This window comes from Callorhinus ursinus, unplaced genomic scaffold, assembly GCF_003265705.2.
Source record: "Callorhinus ursinus isolate GAN/ISIS: 27379988/994484 unplaced genomic scaffold, GSC_fseal_2.0 scaffold2, whole genome shotgun sequence".
In the NCBI taxonomy this organism is placed as follows: domain Eukaryota; kingdom Metazoa; phylum Chordata; class Mammalia; order Carnivora; family Otariidae; genus Callorhinus; species Callorhinus ursinus.
The window spans coordinates 26,608,364-26,625,805 of record NW_027397064.1 but is presented as its reverse complement, the minus strand read 5'-3'; the positions used below and the strand labels follow the sequence as shown (position 1 = coordinate 26,625,805).

The 17,442-nt window shown below is 41.1% G+C and overlaps 1 protein-coding gene across 7 annotated transcripts in view; it reads right to left on the bottom strand.

Moving 5' to 3' along the window:
- PLEKHM3 (pleckstrin homology domain containing M3) overlaps positions 1–17,442 on the bottom strand; it is a 179,228-nt gene that overhangs the window by 69,153 nt on the left and 92,633 nt on the right. For all 7 annotated transcript variants that reach the window (XR_003212235.2, XR_012374419.1, XM_025892494.2 and 4 more), the window contains exon 6: positions 7,581–7,644. Coding sequence is in view for 5 of the 7 variants with exons in the window: in XM_025892494.2 (XP_025748279.1) it covers positions 7,581–7,644 (64 nt within the window). In the remaining 2 variants the exon portion in view is untranslated. The remainder of the gene's footprint in view (positions 1–7,580; positions 7,645–17,442) is intronic.

Sequence of the window (17,442 nt, the reverse complement as noted above, 5' to 3'; positions counted from 1 at the left end):
TGTATAGAATGGGGCAGAAGTGATGGCTCTCTGACCTGCGAGGCCAAGACCTACAAAGGATCGCTTTGCCTGGCTTTCACTGGCTCAGACAGCTCATGAGGCAGCCTGTGGCAAGGCCCAGGTGAGGAAGAGCAGAGGCCTCCCACCAACGACCAGCACCAACTTTTGGCCACTGTGGAAGTAACCCACCTTGGAAGCAGATCCTCCAGCCCCAGTTAGGGCTTCTTCCAATGACTAGAGTTCCAAACAACATCTGGACTACAACCTCCTAACAGAGTCCGAGCCCGAAATGCCCAATTGAACCGCTCCCAAATTCCTGACCCACAGAAACCATGGGAGAAAAGGGTTTACTTTTGTTTTGGGTTATTAAGTTTTGGGCTAATTTGTTATATAGCAATAGATAGCTAATGCACAGACCTATGCCCCACTAAGCAACCACCACTGTGGCAGTTATTTCTCTGACCATGTGACAGCTTAGTTTTGATGCCAATCCATTCTTGCCTGTTCCTAGTGACTAACAACATTTGTGTGTGAAGTGGCAGGCTGAGGGGCTAGGTAGGCACAGTCTAATTCCATCAGCAGTAAGATCGACACTAACCTTACTCTATGTCTTTAAGTAAAATGTCTTTGAAAGTAGACCCTCGCCTCGTCAGTATTCTAGCTGCGTTTTTATAAATGGGAAACAACAATACAAACTCCAAATGAACAACAACCAAAAAACCCAGATGGTTGGAAGCCAAAGCAGAAGCAGGGCCAGGAAACTGGATTCCAGGAAAGTGATTTCAGCACTGACTGAGCACCATCCAGTTCCGTGCTGCTACCTCATCTATTATCATGGTGTTTACGCTTGAGGGGCTCCCATATGACTTCTGAAATCCTTATCTCAACCAAGCTCTTTCTCAGCTGGAGGATGAGGCTCTCCCCATCCAGCACTTACAACACACGGTCCTCTTTCTGGCCTGGATTCCCAAGAAGAGCAATACATTGCCCTTAGCTACCCACAGTTTCTGCCACAGCCCTCGCCCTGCCCACCTTCCCCAATCCTTTACTGTGTCTGTGGATCAGCTGTGTGGACGGAGCCGGGTGTGGTGCCTGGGTCTGCAGACAGACAAAGTGTTCTCTGAGCAAAGAAAGGCTAACCAGCTTGCATATAGAACAATCTGTACCACCACCTTGTCAATCACCTGCTTTCACCCACTCAGCTAACTGGCCCCCTCACCAAAACACCAAAATATCAGTAGTCAAGACTCCAAAGCCTGAAGGCCTCCTGCCGAGGAGAGCAAAGACCCAGGTTCCAGCCCAGGCACTTCGCACTAGTAGTCACTTCCCTTCCCCCAGGATCTGAAGCCCCCTGGAAGACAGCACGAGGCCTGAACTATTCTGCACCTACTCAAGATACAACTCTCCTGAGAAACCGTGACTTTCCATTTGCTCTGGTGCTAGCCTGCCAATTCTTCAGAGAATAACCTTCAATTCCTTCCCTTTACCCTTGAAACACACTCACTTTTGAAAAAAATCTGCTTATTTAAAAGGCATGATTTGTGCCCCCACTCAGTAACTTATGGTTCTCTTGTCTAACTCATTGATTAGAACAACTCTGGCTAAAGTAGCTACCAGAGATTTGGGGATGTTTTAATGGAGGCCTCACTCCTATCTTGCCTCAGATTACCTCAGAAGTTTCTGAAGGCAGTGACGGCTGCGGCGGACACAGGTCCTGGCCATGGAACAACACAGGCAAGCTGTCACACTTTGTTTTTCTGCTCGTTAAATCCGAATGCTCCTAATTAGTTGCCCTGCCCGCTAACGCCTGGGTGGACAATGGCACGGGATCAGGGGTGCTGAGAGGCTATGAATACAAGTTCCTCAGGCTGCTGAGGCTTGGAGACTGGTGACTTGGTTGTGGGCACCGAGGCGCTGTGTTCTTGTGGACTGTGGATTCAAAGATGTCAGCCTCATGTGAATAAAGGTCATCACCTGTTGCTTCTTCGGTGAAAGGGCAGCTGTGCTGGGTGCCCACTTAGGCTCGGCCTTTGTGTGCTGACTCTGTGAATAGCACCCACAGAGAATAACTTTCTCTGATTGTTTGCTTCGGGGGCAGGGCCATGCAAAATTACTCACATACTTCCTCAAAGAAGAATTCAGCAAAGTCTGTTTTTAAAAAGTGGCCTTAAATGTCTTAAACATTGCCTTTTGGTGACTGTATTCACTAGCTAGAAAACTAGCTAGATAATCTTCATGGTAGGATCACCATTTGTGTTGTTTTTTCCGGCACCCATTTTGATAAATGTTTAGGTCACAGAGATGACAATTCTAAGTCCTAAGGGTGTGGGGGACTAGTGAAAAAGTTAACTGAAAAGTTGGCTAGCTGTTCAGGAATGTTTAGTGTTCAGAAAGTTTGCGACAATGAACAACTTGCGCTTATCCCAATATATAACAAGTGTAGATTTTTAATTTGGTTTTAGAATTCTGTGCATTGTTGTTTTACAGAATAGCATTTCTAATGTTTAGGGGCTAACATTAAATTAGTTTGTTTTTCTTTGGGAAGAGAGAGTGTTAATAAGTTTGGGACAGTGTATGTATTCATCCATCCTTCCATCCGTCGATACATCGAATATTTACATGCCCAGTTGCTTAGCATGTTTACTGCTTTAGCATAGAACAAAAGCAGTTCAGACCATTCTAGGCAACTCTAGAAAGGCAGTACGCATTTGATTTACTCCTCTCTCTCTTCATGGCTTTTGAGTGCTATGGGCCCTCCTCTACTGGCATCCTTCCCACTTCACATCTCGTTAGTAAGTACTCCAAGTTCCAGACTGTTCCATCTTCTTTCATCATCATGTCTGTTGAAATACATCTCCCCTGAATACCATCCTGTGCTTTTAACTTATTAAGAAGACAAAAGAATTTGTGCCAAAATAATTTATTCTTCTCAGGTAATGTTTTGTATTCCCTGGAATCTAAATTGCCTTAAACTGAAGGTAGGGTCTAGTTTGGAAATTTAGGGCCCAGGGGAGGTGATTGTCCCACAAGATGGGTGTGTATGTTGGGAGGTAGGTGGTAGGCGGTGGAGGGGGTGGCTAGGAGGGGCTACTCTAAGCAGCTGCCTCACCCATGGGATCATCCAGTATCCTTTCTCATGAATCACGTACAAATGGAATCTTTCAGTGCTTAGCTAACATATGCCCCAAAGGTGAGTAACACCAGAAGATTTAGTCATTAATACACATTTCAGGTTTTGTCACAAAAGCACAGGTAGCCAAAACTTAGAATTTAAATCTGGCCTTTCCTTTCAGTAAGTAGAAGGAACTTGAGAACAAATCTCCTATCACTTACACAGTCTGAGGAATGAGCTATTAAACCAGGGTTCCGATTTGCTCCTTAAGAGCAACTATGATCTCTTGAACATTAACTTACATATGCTAAGGTATTCTACTGGTACAGTGTGGAATTTTCTCATCAGCGATGTAAATAAGGAGATGGTTTGTCACATACTTTGCAGGAAAAGAAGAGAGCTAATACAGAAAGCTAATGCATTTAGAGTTATGGTATTGTTCCTACTGTCGGGGCTTATCTTTTTATTGTATTCCTATCTTAAAGCCTTCCCATGGATTTGTGACAATGCTGGATAGACAGAAAATAACAAGACACGAATTCTATTCTACTTCCCCCTCTTGAAGTATCAAAGGAGGAGAAAGGTTTTAAAAAGCAGTGCCTCCGTTTCCCCATTCAAACATGCCTCAGTACTGTCCATTCATTCACAGATGCTTAGTCCTTGTCTGCCAAATCCTTTAGAAAGAACTGCTCTGTCAGTTAAAAAACAAAACACTGCATTCACACCTCCAGAAAGTTTCTGCTTATATGATTTTATTTTGTAAAAAATCAGCTGTATATTATGTTAGATTCACATTCAAAGAGCATGGATTGGGTAAATTTTTCTAACAGCATAGTAAGTTCTACTATGCTGACCAGAAATTCACCTGAAATTCTAAACTGAAGAAATGACAGGCTCAAGTCAGTGCCCCTCGGAGCTCCTAGGATTTGGAGAGTCTCTGCTCCCATCTTTTACCTTCCTTGGACCTGCTACAAGGCAGGAGGAGTACTTGGTTCTATCTTAAGTGTTACATGTTATAATGCTGCCAGCTGATAATAGGTAATGACTGTGTTGTTCAACTACTACCTTTATGAGGTGCTAGTAAAACCCAGTGAGCAACTTAATGACTGGTGAAATAAACAGACAATTAGGGACTCAGCACCAGCATCAGCTACAAATTTTGTCAATAACTGGCACTCATTGGCTAGTGGGCAGGCAACTACAGGTCCCAGAACAACTGGAGGGAGTTCCTTTTGCTAAGCAGTGTCCGTTCTGCTATTTGTTTCCTCACATCCAAGTGTACAGGAGCAAAGGAGAACACCTGCAAAGAGGCCAGTAAATTCAAATAATGAGAAGTGGGGAGAAAATGGTCGTTACATCAGAAGCATTAAGGTAGCTTGAAATCTTTGGCCGAATTGTTGAATTGAGCCTATCTCCTAAACTTTGGGATTGTTACTTATAAAAATGAAAACAGAGATAGAAGAAGGGAGCAATTTTCTTGGTATCAGACTTCTTCTAACATCTTTATCTTAGGTATTAGTGTTTTGTGTACTACATTATTTTAAGATTATATATACTTAAATTATAAGTCCCCTTTTACCAATGTGTATTCTCACCTTTTTTGATTTTTGGAGAGGAAAAATGTCCATTTTTTTTTAAACACATGCTAATGGGAAAAATCAAATTCACTTAAGCGGAATTTGTAGAAAGCAATCAATGTCATTAGAAAGGATATTTATATTATCATTATTCAAACTCTCTAACTCTTCGGTTACTTGCATTAGCTTATCTTCCACTCCCCTGCAAAATTAATAAACTGAAATTCACTTTTCTATAGTTATTTTATGTAATCTGCTTTTATGGAGACCTTTATTTTAGGAGTGTGAAGGGTAATGAAATGGGGGGAAATAACTTACTCTAAAACTACTGAAGCTGACATGAAACCGGACAACCAAGTAGCCAGATAGGCCAAAATGGTACAGGACAACATGGGGCTGGCCACTGGCTCCATCAGTTAGGTTGGATTGCCTGCTGTCACGGACACACTCTGTCACAGAGCAATAGTATATGTTTTTTCCCTTGTGTTCCCTTCTCTTACGTATTCACAAGAACAGTTCAGGTTCAGAAAACATGCCTGAAATTTACCCAGAAGCCAAGGGAAAATGGGGTGGAGGGGCCCTTCAGTACTGATAGCCTAGATGCGGACAGATCAAAAGCTAAATTCAATTTAAACCACCTCAGGCAGGAAAAGTAATTGAATTAAACTTCCTCTAAATATGATAAGTTTGGGGACCTTAAAACCAGGCACAAAGAACCAGGTTAGAGTGAGCTGTTGCGTATTAACTGGATGCACAGAGCTCTAGCCGATCTCCCCACCCCCACCAGGGAGTTTGATGAGCTGCTGACTGCCTCTATCACTTTACTACTGAGGCTGAAAACTGATTAAGCTGCTTATGGGGCTCCAGAGGCTAATGGTCTGGCCCACCAGGGATACTGCTGTCACTGACTTAAGTGAGCTGCGCGGCATACGTGGTTTGGTTATTACAAGGGGGGATAAAAGCCCGCAAGGCATAGGAAAGCTTTAAAAAGGAGGATTTATCATGCCAAATGGATACACTACTTTGACACCCTAAAATGCATATGGAATTTCTCTGATTCTTTCTCTTCATCTGGTATCAAAACTCATTTTTGAAAGGCTTCCTCAAAGAGTACTCACTTTGGACCCCACCCATTCTATTTTAAACCACCCTTACAAGACTACATCCATGCCTTTAAACATACTTCTCGAGCGGATTCTCAGATACTATGATCAGGTAGAGTCCTAGAAAATAGGTAAGTGCGTGACGGGTATTTTAATCGATTCTTCTCCTTGCATGCCACTAGGCAATAGTAATTAAAAATATACCTTTTCCTACCCCAGCCAGCAGATCATTCCTGCTTGATTATGTAGTAAAGGGTGTGCAGGACTGAAGAAGTGGAAGGAGCTGATGTGAGAAATATATTAAACTTGATGCACACGAGAAAATTAAAACACTACCATTCTCTCAGACGTTTCCAACTAAATGTTCTAAAACCACTTCTACCATTTAAAATAATTTTCCTCCCTCAGGGTGTACAAAGAAAATGCAAGTCTTAAGTTAAAAAACAACACTTAGAGTAGTTTAAATTCTTGCAAAATGACTGAAGGATCTGAACAATTTTTAAGCTGACCTCATTTCCCTGGGCAAAACGACCCGTGAGGAAAATAACAACAAACAAAAGAACAAAATCAGAGCAGTATGAGATACTCTGAAAGTTGTCACAATCATTTTTTTGACTCTTGAAAGAATAGATATATGGAAAGTACTGCTTTCATTTAGTGTCTAAAAGCTTCTGAGGGAGTGAGTTGTTGATTTAAATGATTAACCAAAGCTTAACATATTCAGAACTTTGGGTTGAACAGACAAGATGTTGGTTTTCTTCTTGGTTGCTAACCTGGTCAGTCAGTAAAAGGACAAGCACTAATAGAAGTTTTAAAAGATGATTTGACTCTTGTATGTTCTCTTATGTTTTATTAAACTTTAAAGTCCTCCAACTGTTTGACTTAAGCACAAGTCAAAGAGTTTCCTAGAGTCATTGCCTTTTAAATCTTTTTTCCTTGTACAATTTTTTTATTGAGATATAATTCACATACCATAAAATGCACTCTTCTAAAGATACAATTCAGTGGGGTTTGGTATATTCAGAGTTGTGCAACCATCACCACCATATAATTCCAGAACATTTTCATCAGCCCCAAAGGAAACTCTGGGCCATTAGCAGTCACTCCTCATTCCCTTGCTCTCCCCAGGTGCTGGTAACTGCTCATCTATTTTCTGTCTCTCTGGGTTTGCCTATTTTGGACATTTCATTTAACAGAATCATAAAATATATATTTTGTCTGGCTTCTTTCGGCATGATGTTTTCAAGATTCATTCATGTTGTAGCTTGTATCAGTACTTTGCTCCTTTTTATGGCCAAAAATATTCCATTGTCTTGTTATACAAAATTTTGTTTATCTGTTCATCAGTTGATGAACAGTGGGTTACTTCTACTCTTTGGCTATTAGGAGTAATGCTGCTCTGCACATTTGTGTACAAGTTTTATGTGGACACAAGTTTACAATTCTCTTGGGTATATTCCAGGAGAGGATCTAACTGCTGGTTCATATGGTAACTGTTTAGCTTTTTGAGGGAACACCAAACTGTTTTCCAAAGTGGCTGTACCACTTTACATTCCCACCAATAAGGTATGAGAGCTCTAGTTTCTCGACATATCCTTGCCAACATTTCTTATTGTCCCGCAGCATCTTTTTATAGTAAGGTTTTCCCCCCATTCTGAGTAGAAATTGATTATCAGGGCTCGTGAAGAAATTACCCCAATGATGGCAGAATTCAGTGCTAGATCATAATCAACTAAGACACTTTCCCAGTGAGAAAGCAGAAATGAAATGGCCCTTCTGAGCGCTCACCTGCTGCAGATCAGCGAGGGAATATAGGTGGATCTGTTGAAGGAGGTATTCTCTGGGGAAAATTCTGAAAACAAGGACAGAAACACAAATGAACTGTGGTACTGCCACAAAACAAGTTTTGTCTCTTTCAAGATCCCTTTCCACTGATAGTCTTCCTCCCAGCATTCTCTGAGAAATCTAACAACATCCCTTTTCTTCTTAACACAGATACTAAGATGGAAGTAAAAGTTTGATCTTTGCCTTTTTTTTTTTTATTCCTAAATGAGTTTATTTCAGGACAAAAAGGAGTGATGCTCTGTTTTTTTTCTTTTTAAATTGAAGTGTAGTTGACATACAATATTCTGTTAGTTTCAAGCATTCAACAAAGTGAGCAGCTATATACATTATGAAGTGATCACCATGATAACTCTACCATCTATCATCATACAAAGTTGTTGCATATTATTAACTACATTCCCTATGTTGTACACTGTATCACTGCTTATTTTATAAGTTTGTATCTTTTAATGTCCTTCCCCTCTATTATCCCTCACCCCATGCCACTCCCCTCTGTCAAGCACCCTATTATTCTCTGTATCTACGAGTCTGTTTCTGTTTTATTTTGTTTTTTTAGATTCCACATATAAGTGAAATCATATGGTATTTGTCTTTCTCTGTCTTATTTCACTTAGTATTATACCCTCTAGGTCCATCCATGTTGTTGCAAATGGCAAAGTTTCATTCTTTTTTATGGCTGGGTAATACTCCATTATATGTATATACTACCTCTTCTTTATCCATTCGTCTACCGATAGACATTTAGGTTGCTTTCCTATCTTGGCTATTGTTAATAATGCTGCAATGAATATAAGGGTGCATATTCTTTTCAAATTAGTTTTTTTTTAAGATTTTATTTATTTATTTGAGAGAGAGAGAGAGAGCATGAGAGGGGGGAGGGTCAGAGGGAGAAGCAGACTCTCTGCCGAGTAGGGAACCCAATGTGGGATTCGATCCTGGCACTCCAGGATCATGACCTGAGCCGAAGACAGTCGCCCAACCAACTGAGCCACCCAGGCGCCCTCAAATTAGTTTTTTTCTGTGGATAAATACCCAGAAGTGGAGTTGCTTGATTGTATGTTTTTAGTTTTATTTTTAATTTTTTGAGGAACCCCATACTATTTTCCATGGTGACTACAGCAAATTACATTCCCTTTTCCCCACATCCTCACCAACATTTCTTGTCCTTTTTTTTTTTTTTAAGATTTTATTTATTTATTTGACAGAGAGAGACACAGCAAGAGAGGGAACACAAGCAGGGGAGTGAGAGAGGGTGAAGCAGGCTTCCCGCGGAAGAGGGAGCCCGATGCGGGGCTCGATCCCAGAATCCTGGGATCATGACCTGAGCTGAAGGCAGACGCTTAACGACTGAGCCACCCACAACTGAGCCACCTAGGCACCCCTCTTACTTGTCTTTTTGATGCTAACCATTCTGACAGGTGTGAGTGATATCTCATTGTGGTTTTGATTTACATTTCCCTGATGATTAGTGATGTTGAGCATCTTTTCATGTGTCTGTTGACCCTCTTTGGAGAAGTGTCTTCAGATCCTTTGCCTATTTTTAAAACTGGTTTATTTTTTATATTGAATTGTGAGTTCTTTATATATTTTGGATATTAACCCTTTATCAGTTATGTCATTTGCAAATATATTTTCTCATTCAGTAGGTTACCTTTCCATTTTGTTGATGGTTTTCTTCACTGTGCAAAAGCTTTTTAGTCTGATGTAGTCCCATTTGGGGTTTTTTTTGTTGTTTTTTTTTTTTGCTTTTGTTGCCCTTGCCTGAGGAGACGGATCCAAAGAAATATTGCTAAGACCATTGTCTAAGAACCTATTGCCTATGTTTCCTTCTAGGAGTCCCATGGTTTCAGGTCTTAAATTTAAAAGTCTTTACTCTATTTTGAATCTATTTTGTATTTGATAAAAGAAAATGGTCCAGTTTCATTCTTTTGCATGTAGTTGTCCAGTTGTCCAGTTTTCCCAACACCATTTATAGTTGTCCAGTATTCCCAACACCATTGTATGTTCTTGCCTCCTTTGTTGAACATTAATTGAACATATAAGCATGGGTTTATTTCTGGATTTTTCTAGTCTGTTCCATTAATTAATGTGTCTGTTTTTGTGCCACTGCCATAGTATTCTGATTACAATAGCTCTGTAGGATAGTGGGATATCAGGGCGTGATACCTTCAGCTTTTTCTTCCTTGTTTAGATTGCTTTGGCTCTTCAGGGTCTTTCGTAGTTCCATACAAATTTTAGGATTATTTGTTCTAATGTTGTGAAAAACACCATTAGTATTTTCATAGGGATTCCGCTGAATCTGTGGCTCAGAGTTAGTAGAGTTGGATAGTACGGACATTTTAACAATATTAATTCTTTCAGTCCATGGTATGTCTTTCCATTTATTTGTGTCATCTTCAATTTCTTTTATCAGTGTTTTACAGTTTTCAGTGTATAGGTTTTTCATTTCCTCAGTTAAATTTCTTCCTAGATATTTTATTCTCCTTGATGCAGTTGTAAGTGCAATTGTTTTCCTCATTTCTTTCTGATAGTTTTATTAGTGTATAAAAATCCAAGAGATTTCTGTATATTAATTTTGTATCCTGCAACAGTACTGAATTCATTTATTAGTTCAAATAGTTTTTTAGTGGAGTCGTTAGGGGTTTCCATATATAGTGTCATGTTATTTGCAAATAGTCACAGTTTTACTTACTCTTCTCCAATTTGGATGCCTTCTATTTCTTTTTCTTAAATGACTGTTGTAGCTAGGACTTCCAATACTATGTTGAATAAAAGTGGTGAGAGTGGGCATCTTTGTCTTGTGCCTGATCTTAGAGGAAAAGATTTTAGCTTTTCACCATTGTTAGTTGTCGGTTTGTCATATATGGCCTTTATGATGTTGAGGTATGTTCCCTCTATACCCACTTTGCTGTGTTTTTATCATAAGTAGATGTTTAATAATTTTGTCATGCTTTTTCTGCATCTATTGAGATATAATTTTTACCCTTTCTGTTAATGTGGTATATCAAGTTGATTGATTTTGTGGATATTGAACCATCCTTGCGTTTCTGGAATAAATCCCACTTGATCACTGCATATGATACTTTCAATGTATTATTGAATTTGGTTTGCTAATATTTTGTTGAGGATATTTGTGTGGATGTTCATCAGCAATATCGGCCTGTAATTTTCTTTTTTTAGAATGTCTTTGGTTTCAGTATTAGGGTAATGCTGGCCTCATAGAGTGCATTTGGAAGTGTTCCTTCTCTGCAATTTTTTGGGACTAGTTTGAGAAGGATCGGTGTTAACGCTTCTTTAATGTTTGGTAGAATTTACTGATATAGCCATCTGGTACTGGACTTTCATTTTTTGGGAGTTTTTTCATTACTGATTCAATTTCATTACTAGTAACTGGTCTGTTCAGATTTTGTGTTTCTTCTTGATTCAGTCTTGGAGGACGGGGTGTGTCTAGGAGTTTACCCTGACCTTTGATTCTAATGTAATCCAAGGTGCTACAAGTACCATGTCGTGGCCCAGGCCTGAGGACCAGGGCACCAGGTTTCTTGCATTAGCTGTGTTCCTCACAAGCTGCGTCATCTCAGGCAAGTCTTAAACCCATGTAGCTTCAGCTTCTTCACTATTTAATAAAGATGAATGAATACAATGTCTTTAAATATCTTTCCAGTTCTGTGCCTCAATTAATAGATTTTGGAGGTCAGAAAACTGATTGGTGTGGCAACCTGTGTGTCTTTGTCTAGAGGCTGCTATGGCTTTTATTAATGGGGACAATTGTGCTGAATATCACAGTAATGAACTATCCTCATATATACAGTGATGAATTTTAGGACATAGGTACAGATGGGAATAATGGGATGAAATATTTCACATTGGTAGTCTCTGACAAAGTCTAATATCTTTAACTGCTGTCAGTTCACAGCATCTGGATAAATGACAGTGAATAGGAAACAACAGTGGATTATGGGCAAGCATATAGGTACCAAAGTATTGATGGTCAGAACCCTTCCCTACCAACACACATACATTACCCAAACAAAACTCATGGTGCTTGCTAGCAGTTTTTCTCTGTCTTATGTGACACTATGCAATCTTTTTGTACCCTAAAGGGAAGAAACAACCAATTTATTCAATTAACATTTATGATTGTCCACTATATACCAAGCACTGTGCTAGGCATCAGGTAGATAATTATGAATAAGATAGTCCCAGTACTGAGTTCAAGGAGCATTAAGTCAACTGAGGAAAAGATATATAAACTGATAACTGAGAATGATAAATGCACAGGATACATACTTTTAGAATGGTCTAGCATGTTGGATCCCAACCGTGGCTGCCTATTAAAATCACCTGGGGTGGCTCAGTTGGTTAAGTGTCTGCCTGAATTCAGCTCAGGTCATGATCCCAGGGTCCTGGGATCAAGCCCCATATTGGGACCAGGGGAGTCTGCTTGTACCTCTCCCTCTGCTCCCGCTAGTGCTCTCTCTCTTGCTCACTCTCTCTCAAACAAATAAATAAAATCTTTTAAAAAAAGAAAAAAATAAAATCACTTGGGGGAGCTTTTAGAAAATAACAGGGCATAAGCATGGGTAGAACCCAGAGATCAGTGTTAAACAAAACAAAAACTCTCCTGGTGATTAGTGCAGCCAAGGTTTAGAACCACTGGCCTAATATCTAGCTCACTGGGAAAGTCTTTCAATTAAGTATGCATTATTGACAAATCCTAGAGGCTAAATCATTCATCCTTCCATTCATCCATCTATCCATCCAATACTGATTAAGTACACTATGTGCCAGTCCCTGTACTAAGCCACTGAAGAAAGGACACTGAACTTATGAAAGTCCCTCCCTCATGGAGGCCTGGGGCAGGCATATGCTAGTTTGGAGTTCTCCTGGGAAGTATGACAGGCTCTGAAGAATTCTGCTGAAAAGCCCTGTTTCATCCACAGAAATGAGAATAGACCTAGTGGCAAGGCCCTTATATTCTGGGAAATACACTACAGTACCTGAGGCTGGGCTCCCTTCAACTCTAATGCTTCAGGGCCGCACCTTTGGTAGGAAGTGGGTGCACATTCCAAGCCCAGCTGGGCAAGATATAGGGCAAGTGCCTACTCCTCCAAGTGAGAATAAGCTTCCCTATCACAGAGAGGCTCCCTGTTGTAGAAGGTGGACCACTTCCATTTTCAAAAACACACATATAAGACAGAGATGATCGAGAGATCTATTCCTCATGGCACTCTTCAGTATTAAGCACCAATAACAGTAAAAGGGGCCCACAGTGGGCTGGGCACTTGACATACATCATTTCATTTAATTCTCAGAGCTGCCCTGCATGTTAAGTACAACTTCCATTCTGCCTAAGAAAAAACTGATACTCAGAGGCAAAGACCAATTTGCCCAAAGTCACAAAGCTGGGATTTAAGGCCAGGACTTCCTGACTCCAAAGGCCTGTTTTCCTTCCACTTTCTTGAAGGTGGGGGTAGAGGAAGGAGGGAGGCAGGCTGGCCATCTAATTTAGCTATAGCAGTGCATGTCTCTTCCAGGTAGATGTTTATTACTGTTTAGACCAGTAGCAATATAGAGCCATTGGTGCTTTTTTTAAGCAGGAAAGTGACACTGATATATTTTGTCATGCCTATTTTTTGAAGGCAGTAGAGAAGGTGGACAGACTGCAGGCGTGGACAGTCCTGACAGGTATTTGAGAGTCTATTCTAGGATAACCACAGGAGGATGGTGGGCGGGGTGGGGGGGGTGGGGCGTAGATAATACAAGAGACCTTTTGGAAGAAGAACTGACAATGTTTAGAATTAGTGAAAGAGGGGGCGCCTGGGTGGCCCAGTCGGTTAAGCGTCTGCCTTCGGCTCAGGTCATGATCCTAGGGTTCTGGGATGGAGTCCTGCATCGGGATCCCTGCTCAGTGGGGAGTGTGCTTCTCCCTCTGCCTTGCTGCTCCCCTGCTTGTGCTCTCTCTTTCTCTCTGAAAAATAAATAAAATCTTAAAAAAAAAAATTGGTGAAAGAGGAGAAAGGAATCAAAGGTGACTGACGTATCTAGCTTGGGTGACAGGATGGTGATATCACTGGCCTACACAGGGCAGGCTGTCAGGGAAGGGGATAAAAAATTGAGTTTCATAGTGCTGACTATGAAGTGCTTATAGGAGGGGCAGGAAGTATGGCCCTTGGAAATGTGGGATGGGAGACATGTGGGATACTCAGGGGGCACTACTGACATCGGCACAGAGGTGACAGTTAAAGCTGTGGGAATGGATGGGATGGACCTAGGAGGGAACAGGAAGGGGGCTGAGCAGGGACAGAGGTTCTTTGTCGTTATTTGTTTACTTTGTGCTGCTTGGAATTCTCTAAAGTATACACTTTGGTGTTCTACAATTTTTCTCCTGCTTGAAAAATTGTTTTGAAAATAACCAAGATGTTCACATGTACTTGGGTTTCTAACATTTCCTCTATTTGTGAAATGTTTGTACCCTCATACCCTTCACTTGGTTACCCCTAATGTTAACATCTTACACAACCCACAGCACATTGACCAAAAACTCAGAAATGAAGCATTATGTAAATTATAGACTTTATTCAGATTTCACCAATTGTTTTACTAATGTTCTTTTTTCTATTCAAGGATCCAATCTGGAATATAACATTGCATTTATATATATAAATTATAAACATATAAAAATATAAATATATATATATATATTTTATAATATATATAAATGCAATGTTGTATTCCAGATTGGATTTCTATATTATAAAATATATATAGCTTTATATATATATATATGTAAAATTTAAGCATTTGCAAGAAATTGAGTTTGTGCAGAACATATGTGAATAGGAAACCTAGGAGAGTCTTAGAGTGGGGTACCTAGGGTAGCGATGTACGATAATCTAATGCAGGGACACAGGATGTTTGAACATGGTTCAGTGGGAGGAATAATCTTCCAACAATGATTGCTTAATAACGAAATCCCTTAAATAAAGTACAACAAGAGCAGTGTGGCACAAGGGCTAAGACATGGAGACAGAGTGAATCAAGTAAGTAGGCTGGAAAATCATTTCAAGATTAGCTTCTGCCTCTTCTGTTGGTTTGTACAAACGGAGGTCAGCTGGAGCTGGGAGAAGGAAAGCGACTGAAATGGACTGTAGCAAGAACAAACACAGGGTAGTGTTCTCTCAGGGCTCTGCCACTTAGTTCTTTCTGCTCTAAAAATCCTAAAACCTCTATCACAGAGTACACAGGATATAAAAAATAATTATAAAATTACAAACCAAATCCTACTGGTCTACTCTTACTAGAGTACTACAGCTACTCAGTTATCCAGTTAACATTTACTGAGTGCGTAAAATAAGCCAGGTGTGCGAAGTGCTGGAGATGAATGGGTCAATGAACACGGTTGATGAGCAACGAAGAGAATTTCCATACTAGGCTGGGTCCTTCTTGCTTCCAAACACTGTTCATTAATTAACTCCTCTTCTCACAGTAACTCACCAGCTTTGAACACGGTCTGCTGAAGTTATCTATGTATTCATTTAATGTTTCTGTGTATAAATGTATTTCACATGTTTGTTTCCTCTCCCCTGAGAAGCACCTTATCTATTGGTCTCCTACCACTTGTCCGTGTCTACCTCTATAATTTACATGACGTCAGTCGTAACAGACACAAAGAACTAGAAAATGCAATATATGTAGGAAAGATAAAGGAACTGAGCTTCGTGTGTCTGGAGAAGATGTGTCCAGGAGATATGGTGGTGGCCATTAAAATACACAGGCTTTTAAGACTGGATAATGCCAATCAGCTTTTCTTTTCCCCGAGGACGGAAGCTGTAGCACAAAAGCATTGAAGTCAAATATGACAATAAATTTCCTGAGAGGGAAGACAGAGGTATTAAAAGGTATTTCTTATAGTGATGCTTTTTAATGTAAATAAAAAGAAGAAAATATCCTTCGCAGCTCTTTAGAAGTAGGGACACACTCTTCTGCGTAGAAGAGGTAAGGGTTTTGGAGGCAGGGCCAGATGACTTCAGGCTTACTTCCCACCGCCTGCCATCTTCAAGGCAGACCGAGTTTGCAAGACACTCTCTGAATATCTCCTTTAGGCAGACCATCCACAGGGGAAGCACAGGGTAAATAACACAAAAGCCAAGCCCAGGAAAGCACCTGCAACTTCTCATTTGGGTGACGCCAAGGGCTTTTCCCTGCTGTGGTTGAGTACAAGTTGGCTCATCCAACCAAGCTCTTTAGGGAATGGAGGGAACGAGCAGGAACTCCGAGGAGCAGTTCCCCTTACACTATGAGTAGTAAAGGGGGTTGTGGAGAATCTGCAGACCCAGTGTGTGCTCAGGGAGCATTAAAGTGCCTCAGGCAGAGCTGATGAGGCAGGACAGGACTCTGCAGAGGATGCAGAGAAGAACTCACAGCCACTTCAGGAACTGCTGGGGGAGCCATTCATGTCCGGGAGGCAAAGCCTAGTGCCCTTTAAGATAGTCATGTCAGCATTAATTTTACCATTAACGTATTCGATAAAGAATGATTATTTGCATTTTGTCAGAAAACACAACTTGTGATCATCATTATCTCCCAATGAATTTAATGCAAATGAAATCCAACCTTCCAACCTCTGTGGCTTGTCACTGTGGTAAAAACCTAAAATCAGAACCTAAAACCTGCATATATTTCATTGCAATAAATAGACGTTGGGTCCGTAATATGGGACAGGCATTGTGCCAGGCCCTGGAGCTCTGGAGAAGACATGGTTCTTTAACATCAAAGAATATGCAGACAAGTGGGATAAACAGGCAAGTAAGCAAACAGTTCCAGTTCACAGTGCGGAGTGCTGAGATCCTCAGACACACAGGTAGAGGTGAGGGAAGCCTGCAGAGCACCTGGTCAGGGAAGGCCTCCGAGAACTGCCCAGGGGTAATCTGAAGAAGTGGAAGGAGGGGTATTCTAGGCAGAGGGAGCAGCATGCGTGAGAGCACAGGCGCCAGTGTGAGGACTGTGCTTTCAGGGGACCGGCGGTATGGGCAGATGAAGGAGCTGCGCGCATGTACAAACGGTGAGGTGGAAACTGCAGGGTGTGAGCTCAGGAAGGCAACATGTAGCCAGACATGACAGGTCTTGAATACCTTGCTAAGCATCTACCTCAAAAGAGGTGGGGTGCCACAGAAGTGCGGGAGAATAACATGGTTAGATCTGTGACTTGAACAATGAAAGCAGAAGGAGATGGGGGAAGAGACAGAGGGATGGATCACTTTTTTGGTAAATTAGGTGCAAAATGATGGGGGCCTGAACAAAATTTAAATGGTTACCCTGGGGTTGTAGAGAGTGGGCCTACCAGGAGATAGATTTCTGTAGCAGAATCCACAGTGATGATGACTAACAGGAAGTGAAGGCCAAGAAGGAGCTTGGGATCATTCAGTTTCCAGCTAGGTCAGTAGGAAAATGGCAGTTCCACTTACTGGCATAGGGAATAAGGAAGAGGAATTGTCTTTGGGAACAGGGAGTTCAGTTGGGACAGAGGACTGCAGCTGTTATAGAGTGTCCAGGTGGAGTTGCCCGTGAGTCCAGGCAGGAGCTCTGTGTGCCCTTAGCCTACAAGTGTTAGGTGAAGCCATGAGAATGAACCTAGCTTGGGACAACACATATTAGAAAAAGAGAAAAGACGGGACCCTGGCAGAACCGTATTATTTAGGGAGTAGATGCAGGAAGACTGGGAAGGAGCAGCTGATAGGAGGAAGAAAAAGCAGGAGAGCCAGCATCAGTGAAGTCAAGGAAGGAGAGAATTTCAAGAAGGAAA